This window comes from Nyctereutes procyonoides, unplaced genomic scaffold, assembly GCF_905146905.1.
Source record: "Nyctereutes procyonoides isolate TBG_1078 unplaced genomic scaffold, NYPRO_anot_genome, whole genome shotgun sequence".
NCBI classification, from domain to species: domain Eukaryota; kingdom Metazoa; phylum Chordata; class Mammalia; order Carnivora; family Canidae; genus Nyctereutes; species Nyctereutes procyonoides.
The window spans coordinates 65,413,120-65,429,280 of record NW_026575051.1 but is presented as its reverse complement, the minus strand read 5'-3'; the positions used below and the strand labels follow the sequence as shown (position 1 = coordinate 65,429,280).

The 16,161-nt window shown below is 37.8% G+C and overlaps 1 protein-coding gene across 2 annotated transcripts in view; it reads right to left on the bottom strand.

Annotated features, from left to right (window-relative positions):
• The window catches only part of AFG1L (AFG1 like ATPase), a 201,770-nt gene that overhangs the window by 153,822 nt on the left and 31,787 nt on the right, over window positions 1–16,161 (bottom strand). For both annotated transcript variants that reach the window (XM_055330283.1, XM_055330284.1), the window contains exon 2: window positions 11,105–11,328. In XM_055330283.1, coding sequence (XP_055186258.1) covers window positions 11,105–11,328 — 224 coding nt within the window. The remainder of the gene's footprint in view (window positions 1–11,104; window positions 11,329–16,161) is intronic.

Genomic DNA, 16,161 nt, shown 5'->3' with positions numbered 1-16,161 from the left:
TCAGACTTATAAGTCCCAAGTGAATTTAAAATTCTTTTATTTAGTCAGCTCTCAAAGACTATTCCCATATGCATTTCATACCCACATGATTTTTTTATTTAATTCATTGCGTTATAACTGTTTATGATCATTCTTCTACTGAACAAATATGACTGAAATCAGTAACCATTACTCTCATTCACATCTGTATGCTCAGTCTCCAGCATGAAGCCTAGCACATAATGAGAACCAACTCTCTTTTTGTTGAATTGAATTTATATATAACAAAATTCAGGGTCCTCCAATAAGCAAAGAGATACATTTTCTAGCTAAGCATGATAGACTTTTCTCTTCTTTTTTTTTAAGATTTTATTTATTTATTTGAGAGAAAGTGAAAGAGAGAGAGACAAGCAGGGGGAAGGGCAGAGGGAGAAGCAAACTCCCCACTGAGCAGGGAGCTGATGGGGCTCGATCCCGGGGCCCTGGGATCATGACCTGAGCTAAAGGCAGACATTTAATCGACTGAGCCACCCAGGCACCCGCATGATAACCTCTGTTATAAAACAAAATGATTTGCTTTTCCCAGCTACACAACAGAACTACTTTCCCATGTCCACTCTGAAGATTTATTAATTCTCCTTTAGAAGACAAAAAAACACTCGGCTCATTATTTCCCCAGTATTTGAAATGAGTACCTTACTTTAAAAAGACAAAACATTACCGAAAGAAAGATTAAATCCAATATTAAATGGACACATAGCTACACATATAGAACTCAGAAACATCTGGCATTCATGAAAATGATTTAAGGCCAAGAAAATTCAGCTCATGGAATTTCAGAGAAAAAAATTTCCATTGCTAAAAAGCCTAAGGTACTTTCTATGCCTTTCTGAGCTCTGTGTTAATAATTTCCCCTCCTCAGTCTGTTTGTAAGAACCAAATGATGAACGAGTCTAAAACTACATTATCAAATTGTAATTCCCTCAAAATGATTTAAAAGAACCTGTCAAAATATCTAACAATTACACTTAAAAATATTTTTACTATAAACTGGCTAACTTGGATTAAATACTGACTAACTGGTTACCTACCACCCAGCTTTATCAAATCTCCATATTTTGACATACTTATTCCAAAATTTAAGTAGTAAAACGTTAGATACAATTGAAGCCTCCCTTTGTGTCCTAACTCCTGAGAGTTAACAATCCTGATTTTGAAATCATCCCACGCATTCCATTTTAGAAATACATTCTGATTTACTTACCCATTTTTGAGGCATCTGCTAATTATCCCCCCAAAACAGACTCTTCATCCATTCTCCTACTGCATTTTTTTCTATTTTTGATAATCCTTTATACATTCTAAATAATCCATAGTCAATTATTTTTGATGCAAATACTTTCTCCCAGTCTACGTTCCACCTTTCCACTTTTCCAATGATGCTTTTTACTTGGCTAAAAGTTTTAAATTTTAGTATAGCCAAATGTATCCAGCTTTATCTTCATAATTTAGGCTTTCATATATATATATTTCTTTTTTTGAAAGACAGAGAGCTCGAGCAGGAACAGGGGGAGGAACAGAGGGAGAGAAACAAGCAGATTCCTCAATGAGCAGAAAGCGCAACATGAAGCTCTATCCCAGGACCCTGAGATCATGACCTGAGCCAAAATCATGTCGGGTGCTTAACCAACCAAACCACCTAGGTGCCCCTATGCTTTCAATTCTTATATAAGAAATTCTACCTTTTCCCAGGTTCATAAAGATATTCCTCTATATTTCCCTCAAGAAGATTAAGTATAGGACATTAATTCGATGTAATTTATGTTTATGTGCATGTCCGGGTGGCTCAGTCAGTTAAGCATCTGCCTTTGACTCAGGTCATGATCCTAGAGTTCTGGGATAAAGCCCTGTATCTCTCCCTCTTCCTCGCCCTGTCCCTCTGCTCAGGTTGTCACTCTCAAATAAATGAAATATTTTTAAAATAATAATAATAACATATTTATGTTTAGAAGAAAAGGTACCTAATTTTATTTTACTTTTCACATAATCAATTGTCTCACTCCTGTTTATTGACTAGACTATCTTTTCCCCCCACTGATTTGCAGTGCCACTTCAATGGTATGTCAAGTTGTCATGCAACTTCTGAACTTTCTATTTTGTCCCATTTGTTTGCCTATGTAATGGAATACTGAATGATTCTGTTGACTAGAGTAACAGGGAATTAGATTGGAAAGCTAGATGAAGACTAAGTACAGTTCAAGTAGAGTAGTGAATATAATAATGGTCTCCCACCAGTCTTCAAAATCTGGTCAGGTAGCAGTCATCTAGGGCAGCAGTCAGTAAATCATGGCCTGTGGGCCAAACTCAACCTGACACCTGTTTTTGTAAATAAATATTTGCTAGAGTACATTTATATATAGTATTTCTGTGGCTGCTTTGATTACAATGGTAGAACTGAGTAATTGGGACAGAGATCATATGGCCCCCTAAGTCTAAAAGCCTTCCTACATGGACCTTTAAAGAAAAATATTTGCCAACCCTTGATCTAGAGATCCAACTATATAATCTCAACCTAGATTCCATGGTACTGATATCTCCTTATGACCTATATAATTTTGCTTCCATAACCAAAGTAGACAGTTCTGGGATAAAAACAAAAAATTCTAATCCTAAACATTATGAAGTAGGCCTATACCCCTTCCTTTAGATTCACTTCAAAGGACTGATTAAAGATGTTCTCCATCTATGTTGATGGCATAATTTCACCTTAGGAATTATGACAAAACTTAAAATGTAATTGAATACATTGGTTAATTATTCTAGGGACAGAAACAGGCCTATTATATTCTGTTTCTCAAAATTCAGAATTTAAATGAATCTGGGATATGTTAGCTTTCAAAAAAAACAATGTAGTAACACTCCTGATCTCACTTCCTACAGATAATGCCATCACTGGGTTAGGGCATAATGCTTTTGCTTCAGCTGTCATAAAAATTTGATATGAGAAATATTCATTTAAAAATATTCCTGGTCTTGAGGTGCCTGGGTGGCTCAGTTGGTGCAATATGTGACTATTGATCTCGGGGTCATAAGTTTAAGCCCCACCATGGATACAGATATTTTAATTAATTAATTAATTAATTCCTGGTCTTTAATGAAAGTGTAACAATAGATACTGTCCATTTTGTATTCAACATTGCTTATGATTTTCTAATGGATAAAAGGATCAGGGAAATTTTGCCCAAATCATGCTGTTCAATGTACTTTACCTATAGGAAATGCCTGTTCTAAGAAGAGGAATGGAGAGAATAAGTGCTCAGTCCATTAGGTGGAAGAGAGAAGGGGAAAACTGAGAAAAACAGCAAATGGCTTAGTCTTGGATAAATAACTAAAGGGATTCAGACCAGGCCTCCCACATCGTCTAAAAGGCCACAGCTAGCATTCCAGGTATCCTGCTCATAGCCTCCAAGTGCTAGAAGCCAGAACAAAAAAAAAAACATCAAGATTAGCTGACTTTAAAGGCAGGACAGGTCTTTTCTATGTGATATACACATTGTTCTTAGGAGGGTAAGTAGAGACATCCAAATAAAAGATGATAGGATGTAAAAGGGAGTTGGAAATAATTTCTCATTAGGGAAACACTGAAAATTATTTTGTAGAGAGCAGGAGGAAAAAGAAAGAATATTGTGCCTTCCACTCCTATTCCCAGGTCTCTTGGGCTATGATGTCGCCTCTCAAGAGATGGAAAAACCCGGCTGTCTGTATAGCCCTGATTAATGGAAACAGAGATTTTCAGAATAGCTCTACACTCTATTTAATTCTCTCCCTCCCTGACTCTAGAAATGCTTGATTTGGCTGTGTAAAAGTAATTCTAATTATAGTGATTTACATGAACTACTTACCATTTATGCCTAATTACCTCACAGCACAATAACAATTATGCATACATTAAATGTGTCAGATTAACCTGGTTGTAAGTTTTATTTGATAACAAAGGTAAAGTGTTCATAAATGCTCATTCCTCATAGTTTGTTGTTTCAATAGCATGGTCATCTGCTCATAATTTTTTTCAAATTTTTATTAGAGAAAACACTGTTATACAGGTAGGAAAAACTGCCTGGTAGACTGCCACCAGTTTTACCCTCATCAAGAATTCAGACATTTTGTGAAGGGGCATTTTAATATTATAGTTTAGCCTTACAGCAAGTTTCTTAGGAGTACAATGAAAAAAAAAAACAAGTACATTCACTGTAATGAATGTTTAAAATTCTGCATTAAAAACAATTGCACAATGGGCACCTGGGTGGATCAGTCGGTTAAGCCCACAACTCCTGGTTTCCACTCAAGATTGAGACTGAGCCCCACATCAGGCTCCACACTTAGCACAGAGTCTGCTTGAGACACTCTCTCCTTCATCCTTTGCCCCTCTCACTTGTGTACTCTCTCTCTCTCTAAAATAAATAAATCTTTTTTAAAAAATGCTCAAGGGCCCCTATATGGCTCAGCTGGTCCCTTTATGCCCCTGTATGATGCAGCTCTTGACCTCAGGGTCATGAGTTCGAGCCCCACAGTGGGCATAAAGCTGACATTAAAAGGAAAAAAAAAAAACACTCACAAATGCCCATATTGCTAAGTGAAATATGTCAGACAGAGAAAGACAAATGCTGTATTTTCTCTAAAAACGTCAAATTTGTAGAATGATGGTTACTGGGGGCTGTGGGCCCCAGACAAGATGTTGGTCAAAGAGTACAAGAGTACAAAGTGCCAGCTATAAGATGAGTAAGTTCTGGGGATCCATGTACAGTATGGGGACTAAAAATTAACTAAAAAATAAACAGTATGGAGGTCCCTCAAGAAGTTAAAAGTAGAGGTACCCTATGACCCAGCAATTGTACTATTAGATATTTACCCAAAGGATACAAGCAGAGTGATTCAAAGGGGCACCTGCACCCCAATGTTTAGAGCATCGATGTCCACAACAATCAAACTATGGAAAGAACCCAGATGTCTATCAACAGATGAATGGATAAAGAAGATGTGGCATACATACATACATACACACACACACACACACACACAGACAGACATATGCATACATGCACTGGAATATTACTCAACCATCAAAAAGAATGAAATCTAGCCATTTGCAATGACATGGATGGAGCTAGAGAGTATTATGCTAAGCAGAATAAGTCAGAAAAAGACATATATCATATGTGGAATTTAAGAAACAAAACCGATGAACACAGGGGAGAGACAAATAAGATGGAAACAGAGTGAGACAAACCATAAGAGACTCTTAACTATAGAAACAAACTGAGGGTTGCTGGAGGGGAGGTGGGTGGTGGATGGAGTAACTAGGTGATGGGCATTAAAGGGAGCACTTGATAGAATGAGCATTGGGTATTTTATGCAACTGATGAACCTCTAATTCTACCTGTGAAACTAATATACTACTGTTAATTAAACTGAATTTAAATTAAAATTTTTTAAAAAAGAAAAAATTATATACTCAAAAGTAGTTAAGACAGTAGGTCCTAAATGTTTTCACCATTAAAAAAAATGGTAATTATGTGAAAGGATGCAGATATTAACTAACCTTATTGTGATAATCATTTTGCAACACATGAGTATCAAATTATCACTTTGTATCCCTTGAACTGTAATTTCTCAATAAGCTTAGAGAAAAAATAAAATCATAAATATTAGTTCCCAAAATCAACAAATCTAAAAATAAAGTTCTCCTTTCACTAAAACAACCTAGTAGCCCAAATTTTCCTTCTCTGATTTTTAGAAGAAATAGGTCTCACAATTATATGGTCAATCAATCTTTGACATAGCAGGAAAGAATATCCAATCTCTTAAAGATAGCCTCTTCAACAAATGGTGGTGGGAAAACTGGATACCTACGTGCAAAAGAATGAAAATGGACCACTTTCTTATGCCATACACAAAAAATAGACTCAAAATGGAAGACCTAAATGTGAGAAAGGAAACCATCAAAATCCTAAAGAGCACAACAGTAACCTCTTTGACACCAGCCATAGCAACTTCTTACCAGATAGGTCTTCTAAGACAAGGGAAACAAAAGCAAAAATAAACTACTGGGACTTCATTAAAATAAAAAGCTCTGCACAGTGAAAGAAACAATCAACAAAACTAAAAAGCAACCTACAGAATGAGAGAAGATATTTACAAATGACATGTCCAATAAAGGGTTAGTATCCAAAATACATGAAGAACTTATCAAACTCAACATCAAAAAAAACAAATAATCCAGCTAAAAAATGGGCAGAAGACATGAACAGACATTTTTCCAAAGATGATATCCAGATGGCCAATAGGCCCATAAAAAGATATTCAACATCACTCATCATCAGGGAAATACAAATCAACACTACAATGAGATATCCGCTCAGACCAGTCAGAATGGCTAAAATTAACAACACAGGAAACAACAGGTGTTGGCGAGGATGTGGATAAAGGGGAACACTCTTACACTATTGGTGGGAATGCAAACTGGTGCAGCCACTCTAGAAAACAGTATGCAGTTTTCTTAAAAAGTTAAAAAGAGATCTACACTATGATCCAATAACAGCACTAGTAGGTATCTACCCAACAGATACAAAAATACTAATCCAAAGGGATACATGCATCCTGAGGTTTATAACATTATCAGCAAATGCCAAATTATGGAAAGAGCCCAAATGTCCATCAAGTGACAAATGGGTAAAGAGCAGTGGTATATTTATACAATGGAATATTACTCAGCTATAAAAAAGAATGAAATCTTGACATTTGCTATGATGTGGATGGAGCTAAAGAGTATAATGCTAAGCAAAATAAGTCAGAGAAAGATAAATACCATATGATTTCACTCATGTGTGGAATTTAAGAAACATGTGAACATTGGTAAAAAAAAAAAAAAAAGAGGCAAACCAAGAAATAGATTCTTAACTATAGAAAACAATCTGATAGTTACCAAAGGGGATGGAGAAAGGTGATGAGTTAAATAAGGGATGGGAATTAAGAAGGGCATGTGCTGTGATGAGCACCAGGTATTGTACATAAGTGTTGAATCACTAAATTCTACACCTGAAACTAATATTATGCTGTATGCTAATTAATTGGAATTTAAATTGAAAATTGAAAAAGAAATAGGTCTGTGGCATCTTTACAATTTTCAAAAACTAAAGTTTTTAAGCAGTCTCTCCTATGCTGTGCTGTCCGTTGCTCCCTTCCGGTGTATTCAATAAACTTTTATCTCCTTTGTTCTGCCTTGGGTGAATTCTTTCATTGCCTGCACTGCCGGTTTCCACCTGACCAGCTGCCCCACAGCGGACCTCCCATCTGATCCAAAGAGGCACCACAGTTGGTGGCCCATATGGGGAGACTTTGTGCTTCCACCCCCAAGCCAAGGTTACTCCTAGATGAGGATCCAAAGCCCCAGAGAGGAACGAGCTAGATCGCCTTAGGGAAGCTTTCTTCCCTCTCCTTTCTCTTTTTGGCCTTCCAGGGGTCAAACCCTAGTACTCCTCAGACAACTAAAGGTCTCTAACCAGGGTGGCTCCCTGGTCTGAAGGTCTGAGGGCAAACAGGTCATACTGCCATGCTTATGAGGGTAAAGGACCCCTTTCCTCTCCTCTCTTCAATAAACTTCTATCTCCCTAACAAACAAATACACAAAAACTAAAGCTTTTATCTATGTTTTACTCAAATTATATTAGATGTTTGGGTCTCTTTCAATGTCAAAGATTTAGCAAGCTTAAGGGACTACAGGGCAAATACTACCACAAAGAAATGCTAATCTATCTACAAAAGACTTATTCACATATACATTAGGATTTAACAAATATGAGCTTTCATTAGACACATTTAAAACTACCTGACAAGGGATCCTGAGTGGCTCAGCGGTTTTTAGCACCCGCCTTCGGCCCAGGGCATAATCCTGGAGTCCCGGATCGAGTCCCACATCGGGCTCCCTACATGGAGCCTGCTTCTCTCTCTGCCTGTGTCTCTGCCTTTCTCTCTCGCTGTCATAAATGAATAAATAAAATCTTTAAAAAAAATAAAATAAAATAAAACTACCTGAGATGTCAAATCTCTTACATCAGATTACAACTACACATTAAAACCAGAGATTCTACATAGTAAATATTACATTTACTTACTGCTAAATAATTGTAAATTTACCAAGCAGACCCATCATTGCCAATTCAAAAATCACAGGAGGAAGTGTGGGAGAAAAGTCCAGAGAAGAGCCAAATAATAATTTTATGAGAAAAGCGAAACAATAATTTTAAAGAAAAAAAAAACCATGTTGTTGAACTGGCAGCCAGATATATTAATGATTAAAGGCTACTTTTCACTGGATATAAGTTCACCAATCACAGTAAGATGAGCCCTACAGATGATACAGAGTGGAGAGGAGGGGAAAAAAAGGACCGAATTTCTAAAAGGACGAGAAAGAGAATAAAACAGAAAATTTGTGAAAGCAATTTAACTCTCAGATAACCAAAAACCCAGTTAAGTAAAACATCCTGCCTCCTGGCTATGACACGTAACCAAGCCAATGTTTTATTTGGAAGACCATCTGTATTACAAACTATAATTAGGTACACAGTACATAAGCAGTCTATGCTTTGCAAATTTTTAGTTCTTTCCAGTATTGTGGTAATACTGGAAGATGAAGAAAGGGTGCCCATTGAAAGGGATAAATTCCTTATTATTTCCTATAATAAGTGCTGGACTGGCCAATCACATTGGCCACCACACTCACAGTCTACTTCTGGGGAACCACTATAATCACCAGAGCCCTGAATGGTACCTGAGGCAGAGATCTGATCTTTACCCTGAATCGTGGCCTCCAAGAGACTCGGTATGAAAGCTTTGCCCAAACAGGGATAAAGTGATTGGGTTTCCTATCAGATTCTAACTGAGGAATTTAAACCACAGACACAGGAAGAGAATTAATAAATGGGCAGAACAAACTGAAGTGGAAACAGACATGGGGAAGGAACAACATAGTAAGCAAATTACATGAGTGACAGAGCACTGGAGCAAGAATCAGCAGGTACCTGTTACCACTGCCAGTCAAGTCATCAACACTTTCAGAACCACTGATGCAAAGCCCCAGGCTCTGGCTCCGGGAGGCCTGGCTGTATCATGGAGATGGCCTTCACTGCTATTTGCATATGTAGTCTTATTTTAAATCTCCATCTCTTGTAACTTAAATGAATCCTCAGTCCATTTAACCAAAAGATTTGTTAATGCAATGACTGCATTTTTCTTTCTTATAAAAATACAACTATGTAAGTATATGCTAAAGTGCTTTTTTAAAAGTAAAATTACTTTGATTAGAGTTTTTAAATAAAGTACTACTAACACATATATTACCTTTTCTCTAAAGACCTCATAACAATAGAATGTTTGTACATGAGGGAGGATGGTTGGCCAGTCAATTAAAAGAAAACTAGTGTCTTCAGTTGAACCATATTCTAACTCTTCTTCTATTAATATCCCTCATAATTTGAAGAGGACACAATTGATGACAATGGCTTTTATAATGGGATAAGGAATGGGAGTTTTCCTGTTGTCTCAGAATTTCAGCAAAAGCTCAAAGCTAAGGACAAGGAAAAACAAGTATTTAAAAAAAAGAAAAAGAAGTATTAGTCATACCGATGCAGGAATTACTTTAAAAAGAAAAAAGAAGCAAAAACAGCCCCATAGTCAAAGTGGAACTGAAGAAAGTAATCAAGGTAGAAAGCCATTAGCTAAGTAAGGAATGTGGTGGCACCTACCCCAGATAAACCTCACAGCAAGAGCAAGGGCGAGTGGTCTCCAAGGGAAGCAACCAAAGAGATTAGGAGTGAGTGTAAGACGAGATGGGTATCCCCCTCTCCAGCTGGATGCTTGTTTTGGGGAGGAAATCCACCGGCAGTTACTAAAGCAAGCTATGGAAGTGTCCATGGAAGAACCTGACATAGGTCTCCAAGAGGCTGACTGAAGCTAGAGTAGGGACTGGAGAAAGGAGATGTTAGGCTTCCTGTAGCCTAAATAGACAACATAAAAAGGTATAGTGGCTAGAACTGTCCTGACAGGAGCCCACTCAAGAAGGTTAAGTGTAAAGGCAAGGGGGACCAGCAAAATGCAGTGGTGCAAGGTGTTCAACTAGAGGCATAAGAGGTCCAAAAGTGGAGCAGTGGGGAGATCTCCATGGGAGACCAAAAGAACCCACCAGTGTGCCTCTCCACAAAGCTCTAGCATGTGAGTGTCTACCACACAAAAGGCCCTTAACTGTTTACTTAAGACTTTGCTGTTTTATTCCCATCTTCCATCCCCTTATTCTGACCCTAGAGAAGCCAAGCAAGCAGAGAGAGGAGGAGGAGGAGGGAAAGGAGAAGAACAAATCACTCCACCTTCTGCATTGCTGATCCTGGGACAGGCCTGAGCTAGAGGAAGGGGAAATTTTTTAATTGTACAGTTTTCATTTAGACTAGATGGCATCAATCATTACCTAAATATGAAGCTATTTGAATCCCCCCAAAGGTAAAAGAGAGCTATGGAGCATCAAGAATCCTGATTCCCATCAGGAATGGGGATCTAACACAGCTTGTTTAAAGGAACTGAAAAGGGGCACCTGTGTGGCTCAGTCCCCTGGGTGTCTGCATTCAGTTCAGGTCAGGATCCCAGAATCCTGGGATGGAGCCCCGAGTCAGGCTCCCTACTCAGGGTAGGGCTGGCTTCTCCCTCTCCCCCTGCCCCTTCCACCTATTCATGCTCTCTCAAATAAATAAAATCATTTTTTTAAAGATGTTATTTATTTATTCATGTAGATACACAGAAGGAGGCAGAGAAGGAGAAGAGGAAGAAGGAGAAGCAGACTCCCTGTAGGGAGCCTGATAGGGGATTTGATCTCAGTATCAAGGACTCGATCATGACCAGAGCCAAAGGCAGATGCTTAACCACTGAGCTACCCAGGCACCCTTCAAACAATAAAATATTTTAAAAAAGGAACTGGTGAGAAATTTCAAGCAGTTTCATGATCGTATTGACTGCATTTAATCCATTTAATAAAATGCTTACACTTTTAACTGTTCCGTCTTTAATATCACACAAACCGTACCTTTGAAAAAAGGCCTCCCGCGTCTATACTGTATCCTTTAAGGTCCTCATGTAATTTCTGCAAACACTGTATGACTCTTCTTTGATGCTTATCATCCTTCAGCTCATGAGCTTTAATCAGAAAGTCATAGTGATCCAGTGGTCCATGACAAATAGCCAAAGCTTTTGAATAAACCTCTGTAGCAGCAGTTGAAGAAGAAATCTCAGGTGTCTGAACTGTATAGGCTACAAACAAAAATATATATAAAATTTTAGACTTTCTTAAATGAAGATATTTCATAGTACTCCACATGTTTCTTAATAGTCACATTAAAACCTTTCAGTTACAAGTATGTGTATGTGAGCAGCTATTGTAAATCTCATTTTGATATAAATAAAACATTTTAGGGTGCCTGGCTGGCTCAGTCAGTGGAGTGTGCAACTCTTGATCTCAGGGTCATGAGTTCGAGCCCCACCTTGGGCATGGAGCCTACTTAAAAAGAAAATCAAAGGATAAAACACACTTCAATCAATGAATATAATTATCTCATTTTAATAAAAGGGAGCAAACCCCAAACCTATAAGCTATCATTGCAACTCCTCTTCTAGAAAACCTAACCTTCCATAGAGTCTCGGCTTTACCTCCACTCCATTAAATGGGCCACCTGATTCATCAGATCCTTCCCCACAGCAGGGCTGGCACCTTTGAGTTACACCAACTTCTGGTTCTTGAGTACCAAAGCAGAGACACAGAGACTATCACAAAGGATTTTCTACTGCCCCTTTATTCCCTATCCAAAACTACACAGCATTCAGATATTACCACTTTGATTTCAACACTTATAGGATTCCTTTCCTTTTCTGTAACTTTTAAATTGAACACAAAGAGTTGAAACACAACTGTGCCTGTTTCAAAACAGTGAGGTTTTCTGATCCTTTTTTTAGCCTCTCCCGGGAGAGAAATGATTGGCCATAGCAAGACCACACATAATTCTATTCCTTATCTGGGCCAGGTGCAATGAGCAAGTAACTCCCTTTCTATTTTTATTATTATTTACTCTTTTGTTGAAATATGATTGATATACACTGTTATATTAGTTTCCAGTGGATAACACAGTGATTCAACAATTCTATACCTTAAACGTTCTCACCACAGTAAGTGTAGTTACCATCTGTCACCATACAAAGTTATTTTAATATTATTGACTACCTCTCTCTGTATTTTTTAGAAGCAACAATAAACAGCAGCAAACTGGCACATTTTTAGACAGGGCTGGCACCCTTCTTTAAGTTAAAGATTTTACAAAAATATGTTGCCAGTATTATCCTTGTTTCATTGAATATCATGTTTCCTTTGTTTCAGTAACATGAAAATTACTTACTTGGGGGAAAAAATTAACAGGCTGTGTTATTTCCATCTTTTTCTGAAGAAAGGGAAGAAAATTCTAAATAAACAATGAGTGTTGGGGATAGGGCAGGGTTGTCTTCTAATAACTATTCTTCCTTTCTGACCAGAAGTTTTAGCTGGGTATGAGGCTGCCCAGTTAAATAACGCATTTCTGGCCTCTCAAGCAGCCAGGCACAGCCATATGACCAGTTCTAACCAACAGGATGTGAACAGAAACATGTGCAGCTCTGGTACATTCCCTTAAAGAGGAAGGCATGCCCTGCTTCCCATTCTCCCCTTCTTCTAATTGGAATGTAAGTGTGCTGCCTGCAGCTGGGAGAGACAACCTGGCAAGGGGAGGCCCACAGAATGCTGAGCAAAGCAGAGCAAAGTTCTCCAACACTGCTGAGCTGCCAAACCAGCTTTGGACCACCTAACTGGATTTTTATGTAAAAGATTAATAAACTTCTATCTTGCTCTTCAACCAGTTCCTCAATCACCCATTAACACTACTCGCTTTATATAGCAAATACTCTATAATCATCCCCCTCCTGCTCTTCCTCATGCTACCATCCTAGCTGGGGCTCTATGATCTCTGGTTTGGCCTCCTTGCCTCTGATCACCTCCACTGCCCCAAATTTACCACTACCTCAATCTGTAAAATATCTTTCATCAACTACAGAGATGATCTTGCTAAAATCCAAACTGTGATTGTATTAACATTTTTCTTAGAACTCATCTCATTGTTTAAAGGAGTAGTTTTCAAAGATAATTTTAACAGTAGCACTTTATGTGTGTGTGTGTGTGTGTGTGTGTGTGTGTGTATATATATACATATATATATATATATGTATATATACACACAAAACCTTCCATGCAATCTTAAAGAGAAAACTGGGAGAGGAGGTACAAAGTCCCACCCTCTTCCCATCTCCCTCATTTCTACAACTGTACCACCCCCACTTCCAAAGAAGCCTGAAGCCACTTTCCACTTTTTGAATCACTTTAAGTATAAACAGTGTACAGAAATGAGCACAGCAGGCCTGAGATTATGTTCTTAGAAAGGTCTGCTCACAAGGTGGACTCTTGGCTGGGAACTTGGATTCCAAGAGGGTTCCCACTATTCCCAGAAATAGAAAGAGCAACTTACTGTGCCTAAACTGTTTGTACCATGTACAAGTTATGTGGTTTATGCTGAACACCTATTTTCCTTCTATATGGCCAGAATTTTGGTACATGCTAGGCAAAGAGTAGCTATGTGACTACACCACCCCCCACTACCCTAGGTATTGGTCTTTAATAAGCTTCTCTAATAGATAATGTTTCACATTTGTTGTCACAGTTCATTGCTAGAGAAATTAAACATGTCTATGTGACTCTACTAGGAGAAGACTCTTAGAAGCCTGCACCTAATTTCTTCCAGACTTTGTTCCACATGCCTTTCCCTTTTGCTAATTGTGTTTGTACCCTTTTGCTGTAATAATTCACAGCCATGAGTACAACTATATGAGTCTTGTGAATCCTCCTAGCAAATCATCAAACCTGGCGGTAGTTTTGGGGATCCCCAAACAGAGTGTCCTCATTCTGGGGTTCAAGAAATTTGTAATAGGGCCCCAGCCTGCATTTCCAGAGTACTCTCCAAAAGATAGCCACTGAAACAAGAAATGATTATCTACAACAGGTAATGTGTAATGGGGTAATAAGAGAATACCAGGGGGGGGTTTATATTATTATTTTAAATGACAGTGGAGTGGCAAAAAATTGCAGCAGTAATGTATCAAGATTAACTGGCATTAACAAGTAAAATGAATTTGGGTACAGAGAAACTGGTTATGAAACTATTCTAACTGGGAAACAATCAAGGCCTAAATTATGATGGGCAATAGCAGAAATGTCAGGAAACTGGTTAGAATGGAAAATACAAAGGTAGATTCAATAATGTGAGTTGCCTTCTAATCAAGTGGATTGCTTACTGTGTCTCAAATACTTTCGATTCTTTCATTTCATAGTTATGCCAGAAGATACTCCTCAGCCTTGATATTCCTTTTAACAATCATAAAATATCTAATTTTTATTTTTTAAATTTATTTATTCATGAGACACACAGAGAGAGGCAGAGACACAGGCAGAGGGAGAAGAAGGCTCCCTGCAGGGAGCCTGATGTAAGACTCAATCCCAGGACTCCGGGATTACCCTGAGCCAAAGGCAGTCGCTCAACCACTGCCGAGTGGTACCTCTAAATATCTAATTTTGAAAGTCAGTCATTGGAAAGATCAGGACTGCAGGCAAAGTATGTTGTTTCTTTTTGCATCTGCTTTAGAGAGGCTTAATATTCTTGGCTTCTACTTTTATTTTTTACGAGCCTAACATCTTTATTTAGTAGTATACACTTCATTTGCATTTTTCAAAAAAGAAAATCAATGCACACTGAAGACATCACTTTAGCTAACCAGCAGACATAAAAAGAGAAACAGCGGTTATCCAGTTGCACATATAAGGAAGCTGAAAGTTGCCACTCCATCCCAACAATGAAAAACTGAACAGACTGAAAAAACCAACATCTCTTCTCAGGTCCATAAGAAAAGGGCAGGATGCCGGGCAAACTGCTGCCCCAAGATTAAAGAGAAAGATAGGCAGATACAGAGAGTAATGGCTTATGAGAACAGAGACTCACAAGTGGAAACCAGGCAGGAAAACCTGAACTTGGTTGACAAATTGCTAGAACTTCAATGTGTACAACTCAGAGTTAAAAACTCCAGAGATAACCAGTCATAGAAGGGTCCCCACACTTTTCTGAATTTTACCTAGAGGAGTTCAACCAAGTTCTTAGAGTCAATATGGGGAAAAAAATCCCCTTCTGCTTCTGGCATAAGAAGAGGAAAAGAAACTTTTTTTTTTAATTTTTTTAAGTTACTTTTTATTTTTATTTTTTTATATAAATTTATTTTTTATTGGTGTTCAATTTGCCACTTTTTTTAACGTAATCTCCACACTCAATGTGGGGCTCAAAATCACAACCTCAAAATCACCAGATCTCTATGCTTGAGGATATCCTTAAAGAAGCCAGAAGAAAAATATATCCACCCTACAGAGGAACAAAGATAAAAATTACATCCAACTTCTCCTCAGAAACCATGCAAGCCAGAAGAGAGTACAGTGAAATATTTAAAGTATTGAGAAGAAAACCTAACAACCTAGAATTCTGAAACCTGCAAAATTACTTTTGAAGAATAAAGGAGAAATAAAGACTTTCTCAGACAAAAATTAATCTGTTGCCAGTAGATCTGCCTTGCAAGAAATGTTAAATTAAGTTCTTTAGAGAGAATGAATATATAGGTCAGAAACTCAGACATATTGAACTCAGCACTAGCAATCAACTAGCTATAACTGACATTTATAGAATACTTTATCCAACAGTGGAATACACATTATTCTCAAGCTTACATGGAACATTCACCAAAACACACCACATTCTAGACCATTAGACACATCTTAACAAAGTTAAAAGAAATCATACAAAGTCTGCTCTGGACAACAACAGAATTTAACTAGAAATCAGTAGCAGGAAAATTCTAAATTATATGGCAATTAAACGATACATTTCTAACATATGGGTCAAAGCAGAAATCTTTTAAAAAAGTAAAAGACCACACACTCCACAAAAATCACTTCAAAATGGATCACAGACAAAT